The following is a 15,404-nucleotide window of genomic DNA, read 5'->3' as shown; positions in this document are numbered from 1 at the left end:
CGATTCCAACACGTGCGCTGGATGTGCAACATGTTTATTAACACTGTTGTTGTGCAACGAATGATCGCTGTACAGAGAAGCTTGTGTTGCCCTTATTGGCGGGAATGCGCAGACGGTGTGCACTGCACCGAAACATTTGATCACGTGGGTGGTGCGTTTCGAAAGGGACATATGAAACCTGCAAGATTCAGAACAGATTTTCACCGACTGCGTTATCTTGGCCAGGTAGAGTGTCAGTAATTCACTTAGACGCCGACACGTCCAGTGCCGAGTAACGGGAAATCTCCCGAAAGTGATCGTATCCTCGAATGTGATCGCTCTAGAATATACCATCCGTGTTAGTGATTATGTCCGGCCGCCATATTCATGTTGTGCGCGCAGTAAATTGAACTGCGCGTATTGTGTTTTTCGAGCAGCAGTTAGCGCACAATAGCCATCTTCGTGCGAACCAGTTCGGGCATCTCCTACAATCACTGGCCAGCACCGATGACGACACTTACAGAACGCTGCTGCGCAATATGCGCGCTTTTTAATTTTTCCTCATTTCCAGAATGTTCCGTTACACAGGGAGCGTTTCTCAATGGCTCACTTTGGCGGACATCACATTCATCGTGCGTGATTAGCTAAACTAGTGACAGGACTAAGGTGTGATCCGATTAATTGGCAATTCATTATGCAAACAGCGCATACGGAACAGGAAAAAAGTCTGCGCTTGGGTCAATCTATTGTACAGTTAAAAAAATCGTCTGGCGCCTCTGACGATTGTGCATTGCCGACTGGGGAATGAAATGTGTCACTCAAGCTTGCCGTTCGCTTCTGTCCGCGTAGCATCGCTTTGGTATATTAAGAGCGTGCCACTTTCTCACATTCTTATGGCTGCATATTCTTATTTCTCACATTCTTATGAATTATGGCTGCTTTTGAGACACCGCCTTTGGGATCGGCCCAAGTCGCAAAAAAAAAAAAATGCAACGTGTCTTCGTCCGAGTACAAAAAGTCAGTCGTCACGCTATTGCACCCTTGCTAACGCTGTCGTCGTCGCATTCGTCTTACTGCTGTCTGGAAACGCGTCACACACACAATTGCTACAAGTACGCAAACGTTGGTCCACACTTTGCAGTGGTGTTGGATAGATAGCTGCCTGCAAAATGATTCCCATAACAGTGCTTGGTATGTACACATCCTTTTTTTTTTCTCGCGAGCGATTATCACGTAACTGTGGATACGTTTTTCTTTATCAAAGAACGAACCGCTAAATTTGCTTGCGGATAATTTACATTTGCCTCGCTATTGCGCGCGGCTATTGGACAGACTGCAGGCCCACTCGTGTTCAACTCTGCGCAAATGCCGACTGAAACACGGCCCTGCGATTTCTTTACGTGACGTAGTTCATAACTGCTTTCAAATACAGGTACTGTCCATTTAGAAGCAAAAAGCTGCCGTCTTACGTTTTCGGCCTCGGTTTTTCACAAAATTTATGGCACTTACTATTGCTCCTTCAGTGCCTAAAATGTATCTGAAGCGCTATTGCGAAGCCGTTTACTGTATACGACCTGCAATCATGAGCTATAAAGCCGACGCAGTGGAGTGAATCTTAATGAGAAGGTCTTCTCGGTGCATCGCCGCCAGAAAATCATTCGCTGATGGACCTCCTTTCGAGGATCGGCACCGCGGCCACGGATTGCACTGTTGTGTGCGATGCTCAATGCGTCTGCACTTGCTAGCATTGTCGCCATGTACACTGGACATTCGGACATTCCTCGTAATGTTGCACGGCGCCCTTTTGTGCCTGCACGAGTTATTCAAAGGGCTGAATAAGTGCGTTCTTGCTATTTTAATTTTGCGCTGTCTTGCCGTTTACTATTTGCTATTTTTACTATTTTCACTGCTATTAGCTATACTAGTTTGGCACCGTGACTGCAGTGAATATTTAGTCAACGCTGTTTTGCGTAGGGTTGGAATAAAACGCGGCAGTGTGAACCACATAGAGAATTTGCTTTGCATTTGCCGAAAAACTCAAAACGCGAGAGCGCATATGCGGCAAAGGGGGCGACAACGGTGCGAGCGCGTCAGGGTGCCTTATGCGTTTTCAACCCCCGCCTCTCTCTCTCTCTCTCTCTCTCTCTCTCTCTCTCTCTCTCTCTATATATATATATATATATATATATATATATATATATATATATATATATATGTGTGTGTGTGTGTGTGTGTGACAGAAATAATGCAACGCTGATTACAGTGACGCCCTATCTATTCTAGTAAGAGGTGCACACATATACATGAGTGACGAAGGTCGCGCGACGGACTTGGTTGGAAATGGTCGCTTCGGTCGAAAAGTGACTGTTTTGGGTGAGTCACTCGGACTTCTAACCTTCGCGATCGTCACATGCAGTCGCAAACGTCAGTGCACATGCCAGTCACATGCCTCATGTGCAACGTCAGTCGTGTACACATGATTGCTTATTTTACACGCGGCTTCCTTCTTGCACCACCGCGTCTGCCACTCTTACTTTTTCAGAGACCGCGGTGCCAAAGGTGGCACCGTCACAGTACGTTTCTACACTGCGAGATCGGCATCAGAGCGACAAGAGACCGAGAATAATGGAAGTCTCCTTTGCGGCACGTCATTCTGCAAGGCTGAAAAAGTTGCTTACTTAAACGATATGTAAGCATATGCATCTGTGTCTGCCTTGCGATTTGTTGGATCGTGTTGTTTATCATGGAAAAATTGTTCGCTGAGAAAGCAGACACGAGAGCGGGAACGACAGCAGTGGCCGCGACGATCGCATTTGAACGAGACCGCCGTTGGACATTGGAGCTCGCGAGTCGGTACAGTCAGTCGCGGACGCACACGCTGTGCAACTGATGTGGACTTCTTTCTTTGTATTCAGTCATATATGGACAGTCCAGGCGAATTTTGGCCGCTATCGTCGTACCTGTGATGCCAAGTGCGATGAGATGGCGGTCGCGCGCCGTTGCTGTGGGTGGGAGTGAAATCGGGCAAAGGTTAGCCGAGAAAGATGGTTGATCGCCAGCGAGGAAGGGGGCGCGCTAACCACACGTACATACGTACTGGCATCGTATAGTTAGCGTGAGTGAGCGTCTGGCGTAAGGGGGATAATTCTGCTGGCGGCACCCATGACGGGTGAACAGAGGCCAGAAGAGGCGTAGGGAAGGAATGCAAATTTGAGAGGGAGAAAAAGTAATGAGGGTCCGCGAACAATTATGGATACAATGAGATTCTAGAAACTTGCAGCGTGCCGCCTTCAAGGGTCAGTGTAGAGGCGTCGCTGAAATGGGCGCACAGCCGGAGCCTTCCCCAACCAGTTTCGCACGCTGATATCTGACCTGGACACCTCTGCGTGAATCCCCTCGCCAGACGCTTCGGCAGACGAGGGAAAACTTGTACAAACTCGTTCGGTTCCAGAAGCTTTTTGTCCAGAAATAATGGCCACCTTTTCCACGATAACATTTGAGCTGACGCTGGCGCCTAGGTGTGGTTACTTTGGCGGCGGCTGTGTATGGCACGGCTGAGCGCGGGCCATACCTTGAAAGCGATCTGCGGGGGTATGGAGTCTAGTCGCGCCGAGGGCTGATGGCTTACTGTGCGCTGTGTTTTCGCCGCTTAGTTCGCGTTCAAGCGAGAGGCAGCATGAATGGTAATTCGCTTGCTGCTTCTGCCGGACGTGCATACTAATTGGTATATGAGGCAGAACAGAGGGGTCTGTCACGTCTTTTAATATTCACTTACTGCATCCCAGGATAGGAATAAAAAAATATTGATGGCAGCGTCATAAGTGTCTCGCCGACATGAACCAGCAAGAGTTAGTGTCGTAAACGATATGGGAGAAGCAGTGTTGTGAGTGACATACAACACCGAGTAGGTATCATAAGAAGCCAACAAACACTGACACCAAGGACCATATAGGGGAAATTACTTGTGCTTAATAAATGACATTAAAGAAACGATCAAATAATGAAAATAAAGTGGATGAAAAAACTTGCGGCAGGTGGGAACCGATCCCACAACCTTCGCGAAAGGTGAAGGTTGTGGGTTCGAAGGTTGTGGGTTCGGTTCCCACCTAAGGCAAGTTGTTTTTTCATCCACTTTAATTTTCATTATTTGATCGTTTCTTTAATTTCATTTATTAAGCACAGCTAATTTCCCCTGTGTGGTCCTTGGTGTCAGTGTTTGTTGGCTTCTTATGTTATGACTGATAAAACTAATAAAAATCGGGCCCCTCGGTTCTCGTTTAACACCGAGTAGGTGGTACATAAGAACTGTCGAAGGCACCTCATGGAATCCGTTGAGAGCACAGGGCGCACACGCACGTCGGAGGCCGCCAGGAAAGGACGCTCATCGTGCGCTTCCCGTGCTGCACATCAGCAATGCCAGAATACTCTTGCGCGATACCTTAACCCTCCGTGTAGGAACCGATCCACGGTAGAGATGTACGCTCGCGGTGCCAAGTTTTCTGGCATTCGACAGCGAACGTATCGCGTGTGCAGGGGGAATACTCCCGGACACGGGCGGCTGCAGCGCGTGAACGCTACCCGTGCGCGCACAGCGACCGAGGCGCCCGCTCCTCCCAGCCCCAATGCACAGGGGCCGCAAACATGGCGCGATTTACTTGCGGTGCACGTAGTCTGCTAGCTGTTTATCCCCTCCCGACTTCAGTGCACGTGTCACTGCTAACTCCAAACAGCTACAGTGCGGTCAGCAGCAATTTCTACTGTAGCAAAACAAGCAATTAGCACAGCTTCCTCGCACAATATATGAGGCTCGGGCTAGCTAAATGTCATCTCCCCTGCGGCGACGTTTTCGCTGGGCGTGGTCCGATGGCTGTATCGACCGCAACGATGCAGGCGGTCTGTTGCGTGGACAGCAGCTGCGCGCGAGAGGCCGTCAAGTTATGGCCGGCACTTTGTGTGGCGTTCTGTCCGGACAGCGCCTTGCGCAGTGTCGTCGAGGAAAGCACAGTGTGTGCGGCTCTGCGAAATGTGGAGCGTGCGCGGAACGGGGTCAAGAACGTGCGTTCAACCTCGTCCGCTCTCTTCCCAAACTGGGTCGCTCTTCGTCAGGTCAAGTTAGGCCGGAAAGAACGTGCCACGTATAAGGACGGCATTGACCATAAACGAGCGGCTTTTTTAAGCAAGCTGACCCCCCTCGTTCTCGCCGTGTGGCGACAAGTGACGAAACGGCGCGTGGCCACAATGTGCGTTGCCAGACATGGCTGCGCTGTTCCCTCACCTTTTCGCCCTTGGTGGTGCACGGGGCTCCCTTTCAGTGCCCCAGCTAGCGTGACAAATGCCGCTTCGAGCATGCCAGTGGGCTGCCGTTTCAGGAATCTGTCTTCATTTTTTGTACATCATTACTCAATATAACTTGTGTTCTAAATTTTAAGACTGTAGTAGTTATTTTTTCGCTGTTGCTAAAATTTCAGAGTGAAGTTATAAGCATTGCTTGCGATCATTTGTATCACGTTATGTCTCATTACGATGTACTTTTTGAAAGCTCACTGGATCGATTCCCGCAGCCACGGATTCAAAAAATGCTAATGTTTGCTGCGCTCTGGGAATGTGTGCACACGTCCGAGGTGGGCGAAACTAACCCCCCCCCCCCCCCCCCAAGAAAAAAAAAAAAAGAAAAAGCTATCACAGCGAGCGAGTTGCTTAGGGATGTTGAACGCTACAATTTATTATTATTATTATTATTATTATTATTATTATTATTATTATTATTATTGTTAATATTATCTTGAGCCATGTGCGGCGCAAAACAACATGCAAGCTGACGCCGGGCCCCGACAATTCCAGCACAGCCACTTCTCCGGCCCTGGCCGACAACATCTTTACAATTTCGCGGCCTTTCTTTTTCAAAGCGGCTTGGCATAGATCTGTTGATTGCACGCGGCTTTAGATCCTGACACGCGAGAGCAAGGCCGTGCTTGTCTCTGTTCCCTTCGTGCCCGTGCTTCGCGTTAACTTCTCAAGCATATTTTTCAACGTGAGAACAGGAGCTACACAACGGAAAGCAAAAAAAAAAAAAAAGCATCGATGCGACGTACAACCTTAGAAATTTTGTTTCTCACTCCCATTCTTTCGACATTGACTGAACCTGCCGTATCACATGCCGCGCTTGTAGCTGGGCCTATCCCCTCCGGCTATCATTAACACTTTCTCTCCTGTGGGCTGAATAAGTAGATCACGAATCTCATCTAATTAAATAATTAAATGCAGAAAATACCAGAGGAGTCGACTCAAGCTAAGCCTTCATATATATGCCTTTTGGTCAAAGAATATGGTCAAAACTTGGAGATCACTTGAGCTTCGCCGTTAAGAGTGGAAAGCGATAGCATTCATCAGTACATGTCTTTAGCACACTTCATTAAGTCAAAGACAACAACCCACTCACTAGGTCTTCCTAGTATCCACACCCAGCGTCCGCGGCCACAGACTTCGAACGGCCGCTGGAAAAGGGTTTGAGTTTCCGTGTAATAGGTTCGCTCGTATATTTCAATTACTATCCGACAATATCTTGTCTGTAGGTTGCGTGTGTGTCGTACTTTATAATTTTTTTGGCGCATTATACTTTGAAAAAAGTGGCGCCTTTTGCGGGGGGCCTGCGTGTTTCGGTATGATTTTTCTCCCGCGGACAACGCCGCTGGATTTTCTGCGACACGGGGCCTTTAACGCTCTCGCGTGAAAATGCTGAGCACATTGGAGCGACACTGGGCAAGCTGTTTCTCCGTTATGGAGAACGAGCGCGAGTTAACTTGGTCACAGGACGCGCCTGTTCGTGTCGTTCGTACGGCGTAGATGAGCTGTTATTTGTGACCTGGGAATGTTTGCCATATCAACCCATTCTATTCTGCTGCACAGTTCTTTCTCGTGGCGTTGGCCCAATTAGATTTACTTCCAACTGTTCTTCGCCCACCATACTAACGCGGCTGATCATTGCCAGTTGATGTGGCCCTGAGCCAGCGACACAAGTACATCATGGACATTCAAGGAGTATGACCGAACGTGACGGCATTTTCCTAATAAGATAAGGAACATCTGCGCAGTAAGAAAAGTTGCAGAGAGGAAGCCACAGGAGACCATAGTGTTCTTACAGAAGTATACACTCTTAGAAACTCAAGTAGTAAGAAAAGTCAATGTCATTTATGTTTCTATTAAACTGAAAGTAGGAACAACAGGGTGATTAAGTGAGTAGGTTGTGGTGCATTTGGTTGGTATTTACTAACCGAATATTGTGTAGTGGTGTGCAACGGAAATGAAAACGAACAAACAAGCAAACAAAGACGCAGACAAACTGCCAGAAGGTGTTCTTTTTCTGGCCCTATACAATCAATGAATCAATCAATCTTTATTTTCATTCTGTCAATGATACAGAAAGAAGGACTGTGACAAAAAGCTGTTTTTCAGAACAGCTTGACTAGGTCACAGCCCCATGGAAAAATTTCGGAGCGGTAACAGCACTACCGTAAAATAAATAAAAAATGGAAACTTAACAGACAGCGTAGTAGTATAGGGCACACACTAAGTAAAGGAAATGCTAAGGTAATACAGAAGGCAGTTTTTACAGTCGTCAAAAATAAATACAAAACAGTTTCTTAGAAAAATGAATATCTGAAATGCTATCAAATTACAAATGTCTAGAATAAATACACTGAATGTACAGGAAAAAACAATATAGAAATCAATTTGTTAAAAATAGTTACATACAACCAGATGAAACAATTCGATACGGTTATGGATTTGATAAACGAGACAAAGTTTGTGGTATAACCAGTGTCAAGTAGTAGAAATATCAGAGCTATACATCACTGTGTATAACTTGCGGATATCCTGATATGAACAATCAAATAAGTCGAAATTGTTAAGGTCATAGTGATTGAGGAGGGACGGAAGAGTGTAAGACAAGCGCTCTTCTCCGGAGTTTCATACGGCGGAAGCTTTGTAGCATCAGCTGCACAGATACGAGGCGATTGCCGGATCGTAGCACGGCGTCACGGGACCGACGCTCCCCTCGGGCTGGGACGCAGCGACGGGGGACCATCCGTGGCGTTCTGCATCCGTACATCGTTAGGTTTTTGCCGCTGCGAGGAGGCGACAGTGTAGGAAGCAGCCAACTCACAATGCGCACATGGTGCGGGCGAGACCGGTTTGTACTACTAACGTGGCACGCAGCACTTTGGAAGCGCCCAGTGGTGGGCAGATGTGCTCGACAAAGAAGTTCCGTTAGACCCGGTTTCTCGAAGAAGCGGCGCCAGGAATGCGGCGACGCCCGTAACCAGTTTGACTGGCCACGGGGCCGTTTTCCTTCTTCGGAGTGGGTCGCCGCCAAGGAAGCGTCGCGGTGCAGGACGCGTCGTGCCACATTCGCGTGCCGGCGGCGGAAAAGCAGGTCTGTTGCGTAACCGAGCCTGGAATGCGCGTATCGAAAGTGGAGCGCTCTCGTTTGCACCTTCACCAAAAGGATGCTTTCTTCAAAACGCTCTTCCTTCCGAGCTTTGCGCAATGCCGCCCGTCTGCGAGCAGATCGGGCCAAACGAAGGAGTGCGCCAAAAGTGGCATTCCACGCAGGCGGGCGCCGCAGCTGGACGCAGTCCATTAAGCAATGGACGTCTCGACTGGGGCGCAGCTTCACTGCTCCACTGTATGCAAAAGCACAAAGTGGTGCTAATGCTCACGTGTTAACCACGAGCCCCATTGCTACTGTAGAAACGACGGCGAACTGCTTGCAACAACCTTGCTGCGAAAATCTGCGCGTTCGTACAGTAGCGATTATGGAGGATTATGGAGTATCGGCAGAGGCTCCGGAAGTGTATCTTGAGTGCTGGGGGCAGGAGCCGGGGCTTATTTCGCCGACGAAAACTTCTTTTTTGTCATTGTGAAACCAAGGTTTAATTTACTTTAGGAAAGGGGCAATCTTCCCCAAGGCTGGGGGCGGTGGGGAGGCGCAATGCACCCTTGCAATGGAATCTGTGGGGGCGCCTGCATCCACTACACCCCCACTCTCTCGGTTCCCAAGCAGCTGAGTATTCGCGCGTTACACGCACACACGCACGCACGCACGCATGCACGTGCTCGCTCGCGGTGCCGATATTAAATGAACACGAACAAGTGACCGAATAATAATAATAACCGTTTCGGCAACGTAGGAGCCTTGTTCGTGAACAGGGCTCCCATGTGGGGGCCGAAACGTAGACTTACTTCCTGACTTCTGTTTCAGTTGGATTATCGCCTGCCTGTTGATGTTAATTTTGCCATCACTGTTCGTAACTGGTGTTCGAGTAGAGAGCTTGGTTCAACAAACTGGAGCAGCAAGTCATTATGAACGGCGTGTTTCTGCAGTCAAGCTGGTACATATTTCGATAAAGTCGATAAATCTAAGAGAATAGACAACGCGCATTTTAAACATCTTTGATGGGTGTACAGATTTCGCGGGGATTTCTCTAGCCGGGGAAGCGCCACGAATTCTGCGGAGATGCTGCATCTCGGCAAAATGCGCAAGTGAAAATGTGGGTCGCTCACCGGTGCCGGCGAGGAGCAGCAGCAGCAGCAGCAGCGGCGAGCACGATCCCATCTTGGCGGCCTCACCGAGTGAAATAATCTCGCTCTTCGCGGGCCCAGACTTTCCTTTTGAGCCGGCGCCATGTTACGTCCGATGCGCTCATTGGCTGTCGCGCAGACCGCGCATGCGCCGTGCCCGCAGGCCCGTTCTCTCCTCCGCACCGGTTGACGCTTATGTTTTTTAGAGTCACGGCTGGCCGGGATTTTTATATACCTGCGGTGATGCGATGCTCTTTCGGTCAGGACGTGCCTGGCATAGCGTTTCATTCCCCCGTATGTTGCTAGATGTTGCTCAGTACATCCAGGTGCAATGAACACGGCGCATGGCATACATGACTACGGCACCAGGTGACGTTGAGCATAAGCCGCTGTCTGGACGGATGCTGCGGAACATCTTTAGACTCCAGAAAATAAAGCTGGCATTCTGGCGGACGGAGTTGCATTCTTTAGCGCTCTTTTGCCTCGTGATGTCACTCGCTATCTTCGCTTTGGCGAGCTGCCTGCTGACTCGGTGGCGCTGTCGGAAGCAGGATGCCGCTTTGCCCTCACAATTATGGTTTGTCTTAAGTCATCGAGTATTTTGTGCCACCCGCTCGACACGAATATCACTTTGAGGCTAGCCAAAGGAACGTTGCTGCGAACTCACGAATGTCCTCTTCTTTGGGCAGGTTTCATCCGTAGTGAGACGTCATCGTGAGCCTCGTGTTGTATGTGTCCGAAGAAATAAATTCTTATGGCACACAATACAAGAAACATCTGTTAGCAACTACGGCGTTTGCCGAGAGCTGATGGAATAATTAACAACATTTTGTGTTGGAAATTGGCAATAATTGATAATAAAGTTTCTCTACCGGTGGTTTTTAAATCACGGAATCACCTAAAAATTGCACATTGAAAAAAGCTATTCTCCTGTTTGACGACTTACCAGTAGACATATGATAATATATGGGGTATTATGGCGCAAGGACCAGTAATGGCCAGAGAGCGCCAATAAATGGTCTAATGTAGTCGATGATGTGATCAATGACAAGTGGTAAATGTACAGATGTAGCATAGCTGTATACAGGCTTAAACGCTGTAAAGTGCGTAAAATGTATACGTGTTAAAAGAATGACAATGCCTGGTGAGGTGTGCTATTTACATGATAGATATGGTTTCAATTCATTCACATACTGAAAAGTATCAATAGCAGTAGCACTACTGCCTCGTCAAGGCCCTTACGCGCAAGGGCCTGGAGGCACGTGCTCTACAAAACTATGCTGTCACTGCAGAAGCCTCTGGTGGGAGGATGTGCTACGAATCTTGTGGGCTAATTACATGCAGCACAACTTCATTCAGGAAATTTAAGACAGCTTTGGTTCTGAAAAACGGTTCCGCACCAAGAAACGTTGCTGGATGGAGAGAAGTATGCTGTCGGTAAGCTGCAGGAAAGTGCTTTCTTCGCTCAGCCTCTGCTTCCCGACACTCCAGCAAGACATAGAGTATGGTCAGCCGCTCTCCACATCTACCACAAATGGGAGGTTCACCGCCAGTCAATGGGCAAGAATGGGTTCCGTATGTGCGCCCTATTCTCAATCAACAAAAGAGGACATCAGTTCGCCGCGCTTTTGCTATCGGCGGCCAATTACCTAAACTTGGCTTGATTAAATCGGGCTTAGTCAAGGTTCCTTTGTCCCGAATGGATTGCCAAAAATGTCATTTTACACATAAATGGCTTCAAATCTATCGCAGGGATAGCTACAGATGATTCACAGGCTTTCGCTGCTGTGGACATAGCAATTTCGTCTGCAAGCATATTACCTGCAATGCCTCCATGGCTGGGCACCTAGCATAAAATGACTTGCTGGTTAGATGCATACACAGTGCACGTAAACGACAATAGATCATTGACTACATGATTTTATATCTTTGCAGATATATTAAAGCTTTGACAATGCTTAGCGAGTCCGTAAATATAATTGCTTTTTGTATTTTTTATTTTCTTGACGTGTTTTAAAGCCGACAATAGTGCATAGGCTTCAGCCGTCAATATACTTGTTTCCGGATTCAGAACATCAGACTCTGAGAAGGATGGACCTACTGCGGCATAAGACACACCGTCATATGAGATGTTGATGCGTCAGTGTAGCACTCTGGGCAGGAATATTTTGCCCGAAGTTCAAGAAAGTGTCTCTTAATATGTTCCCATAAAGCATGCTTAGTAATCTCAATAAATTATGTGTCACATTCTATGACCTGCCACTGCCATGGGGGTAACAGCTTTGCTGGAGGCATGAGACGAGGAGTGTCACCCGGCTTCTTTGCTGAGACACGCGACGAGAAAGGCTCTCTCGCTGCAGGTCGATTACGTAAAAGTGTGTCACGTTTCACATCGTTTACACTTGAGTGAGAAGGATGTTCTGGGTTCGTGTGTACTTTCAAAAAGTATGTCAAACTAGTGTACAACCTTTGCAGTAGGAGTGACCACTCATTGAATTCTACATAGAGACTTTGTATAGGGCTTGTTCTGAAGGCTTTTGTATCCAGTCGGATGCCTAGATGGTGCTTAGGATAGAGCGTTTTTAGGGTACTTGATGTAGCATACTGGTAAACTAGGGCACCGTAGTCCAAGCGCGAATGTGCAAGGCTTTTGTATACTTTAGGGAGGCACTTCCTATCACTGCCCCACGTTGTATGCGCTAGCATTTTCAGTAGGTTCATTGTCTTTAAGCATTTGACCTTTTGGGCTTTATGTGGGGAATCAATTAGTTTGGAATCAAGTGTGATGCCTAAGAACTTATGTTCTGTAGTTACAGGTATATGCTCTCCATACATTTGAAGATTGAGTTCTGGGACTAGCCCCTCTTTTTTGTGAGAACACAGGAACTTTTCTGAGGGTCAACTTTGAACCCACTTTCACCTGTCTACTTAGACAATTTGTTCAAGCTATGCTGTACCTGCCGCTCGCGCACTGTAAGGTTACATGACTTGAATCCTATTTGTACATCGTCGACACGGACAAAATAAGAAATGGCTGGTAGTAGTGAATCTGGGAGCGTGTTCATCTTGACGATGAAAAGCGTGCAGCTCAGCACGCCTCCCTGGGGTACACCAGTTTCTTGCTCGAAGGAACGGGACAACACATTGCCGATTTTGACGCGAAAAGTACGATCGGCCAAGTAGCTTTCTATTACATTCAGCATGTTCCCGCGGATGTCCATTCCCGACAGGTCTCGCAGGATTCCGTAACGCCACGTTGTGTCGTACGACTTTTCCATATCGAGAAATACGGATAAAAGTAATTGTTTATGTACGAACGCGTCTCGAATGCTCGTTTCAATGCGCACAAGACGGTCGGTTGCAGACCGGCCTTCTCTGAAACCACATTGATAATGATCAAGTATTTTGTGGCATTCAGTGAAATAGTGAAGACGACGATTGATCATTTTCTCGAACAGCTTGCTAAGGCAACTTGTAAGCGCTATAGGGCGGTAGCTTGAGGGTTCCGATGGGTATTTTACTTGTTTTAAAACAGGGACCAGAATCGCTTCTTTGCATGCGAATGGAAGGCATCCGGCAGCCGAAATAGTGTTGAAAAGTACGTGTCAGTTGTGTATCAGTGTATACGTTTTTAATCATGCTATACATGACTCTGGTAAGTTTCGGTGCAGAGCTCTTGCATGTGATCAAGGCAGTTTTCAACTCGGTAACACTGAAAGGACGATTATATGGTTCGCTCTGGCGACATTTATGAAATAATGGCTTACAATCCTCTATTTGTATTTCAGGAAGGATTGTGGATAACGTACTCAGCTGGACACATGCGCAAAGTGCTGCCCAAGAAAGTCTGCCTTGTAAGGTATTCCCTTGGTAGTTCACCAGAGGCCACGCATGGATTTGTTGCCCCTTTAGCTTTCTTAAGCCATTCCACACTTTCGCCTCCTGTGTGTATGAATTAATGCTGGAGAGGAACCTCACCCAGCTTTCTCTCTTTGACTGACGTCGTGTGCGCCTTCCCGGCCTTCCCGGCATGTGTTTAAATGCTATGATAATTTCCGCATGTGGCGATCTACGTAGTATACCCTGTGCTCTATTCTGCCTTTTTCGCGCATCTCTGCTGTCTTCGTTCCACCAGGGAATATGTCTTTTAAAGAAGCACCATTCGTTTGTGGGACAAACTTTTCAGTGGCATCGATAATAAAATCAGTAAAATATTCTACAGCATCATCTATACTAAAGTTGTTTATAAAACATCGTAGTAACTCAGTTAATTTTCTAAAACGCTCCCATCACCTGATGCTAACTTCCATCGAGGAATATGGGGAAGTTTGTCATGCTGCGTTATTAAGTTTAAGGTTACAAGAAAGTGGTAACTCCCAAAGTATTCTTGCAGACATTCCATTCCAGGTCAGGCAGAAGAGAAGCAGAGCCAATTGCTATAGCTTTCGATGAATATGAGTTGTATTGGAAGTTGTAATAAGCGGGCTCCTTCTTATTAAACAGGCATGCAACACAGGTCAGAAGAAAAATTTCAATGAGTTGACCTCTGGTATCACGCCGGGGGTCTCCCCACAAAGTGTTGTAAGCATTAAAATCACCCACGAGTATGTAGGCTTCCGGAAGTTGATCTATGAGGCCATAGAAATCTGTTTTTCCGAGTTGATAGTTGGTAGTGTGTATATGGAACAGATAGCAACCAAATGATTAAGAACAACTGCCCGAACTGGCACTACCTCAAGGGGTGTCCGAAGGGCTACATGTTGACAAGCTACACACTTGTCTGCCATGATCGCTACACCTCCGGACCAAGCGTGAGCCCCGTCGCGGTCCTTTCGGAAGATGGCGTGTTTCCGAAGAAAGTTCTTGTGAGTAGAATTTAGATGCGTCTCTGAACACATAACAACTTTGGATTATGTTTATATAGCAGTTCTTTAACATCACCGAGATTATCGAGGGGACCTCTCACATTCCAATATAGTATTTTTGTAGCCATAGTGATGGTGTTTGTTGCGGTGTGTTTAAGAGCAGAAAACTATTAGCCCACCGGGCCCTTTTCATGAAAGCTAAACTCCATGAGAGCGATTTTGTGTGCGACGGCGACAAGCAATGAAACGGGCCGTCGCTTGAACAGATCGCTAGGTCTTGTCGCTCGATCGCTCGGTTCTGGAAATCTAGAATTCGTCACTAATCGCCCGGAAGTGCTATGAGCGACTAGCCAATAGCGCGAAGCCTGAACTCGACATACGTCACTCAAATACTACCGATTGTCGCACGGAACGAGCAAATGATTTAGAGAGTCGATCATCCGTTCGAACGTGGTGGGGGCATTGCATAAACTGAACGGCATAACCTTGAATTGGTAGAGGGCATGTGGAGTGACGAAAGCGGTCTTTTCTTGGTATTGCTCATCGACGGAAATCTGTCAATAACCAGATCGAAGGTCGATCGACGAAAAGTATTTGGCACCGTGAAGACAATCAAGAGCGTCGTCGATTCGTGCTAAAAGGTAAACGTCCTTTTTAGTAATTCAGTTTAGGTGGCGGTAATCAACGCAGAAACGCCACGTGCCATCTTTCTTTTTGACGAGCACGACCGGCTACGTCCAAGGACACGACGAGGGATCAACAATGCCTCTGGCGAGCATCTTCTTTACTTCCTGTTGAATAACTTGCCGCTCTGCCGTGGACACGCGATACGGTCGGCGGTGAATGGGAACAGCATCACCAGTGTTTATCCAATGCTTAACAAGGGTCGTCTGACCATGTGGTCGATTGTTAGTGCCAAATATGTCGCGGTAGGAAAGCAAAAGGCGATGATATAGGGTGGCTGCTTGGTCAGGTGCA

The 15,404-nt window shown here is 47.5% G+C and overlaps 1 protein-coding gene across 1 annotated transcript in view; it reads right to left on the bottom strand.

Moving 5' to 3' along the window:
• Positions 1-9,690, bottom strand: part of LOC135919107 (protein obstructor-E-like) — a 43,532-nt gene extending 33,842 nt beyond the window's left edge. The window contains exon 1 of the mRNA XM_065452833.1: positions 9,544-9,690. Coding sequence (XP_065308905.1) covers positions 9,544-9,595 — 52 coding nt within the window. The 5' untranslated portion in view covers positions 9,596-9,690. The remainder of the gene's footprint in view (positions 1-9,543) is intronic.
• Between the last annotated feature and the right edge of the window lie 5,714 nt (positions 9,691-15,404).

Source organism: Dermacentor albipictus, chromosome 1 (genome assembly GCF_038994185.2).
Source record: "Dermacentor albipictus isolate Rhodes 1998 colony chromosome 1, USDA_Dalb.pri_finalv2, whole genome shotgun sequence".
Taxonomy (NCBI): domain Eukaryota; kingdom Metazoa; phylum Arthropoda; class Arachnida; order Ixodida; family Ixodidae; genus Dermacentor; species Dermacentor albipictus.
This window is presented reverse-complemented; position numbering and strand designations above follow the sequence as displayed.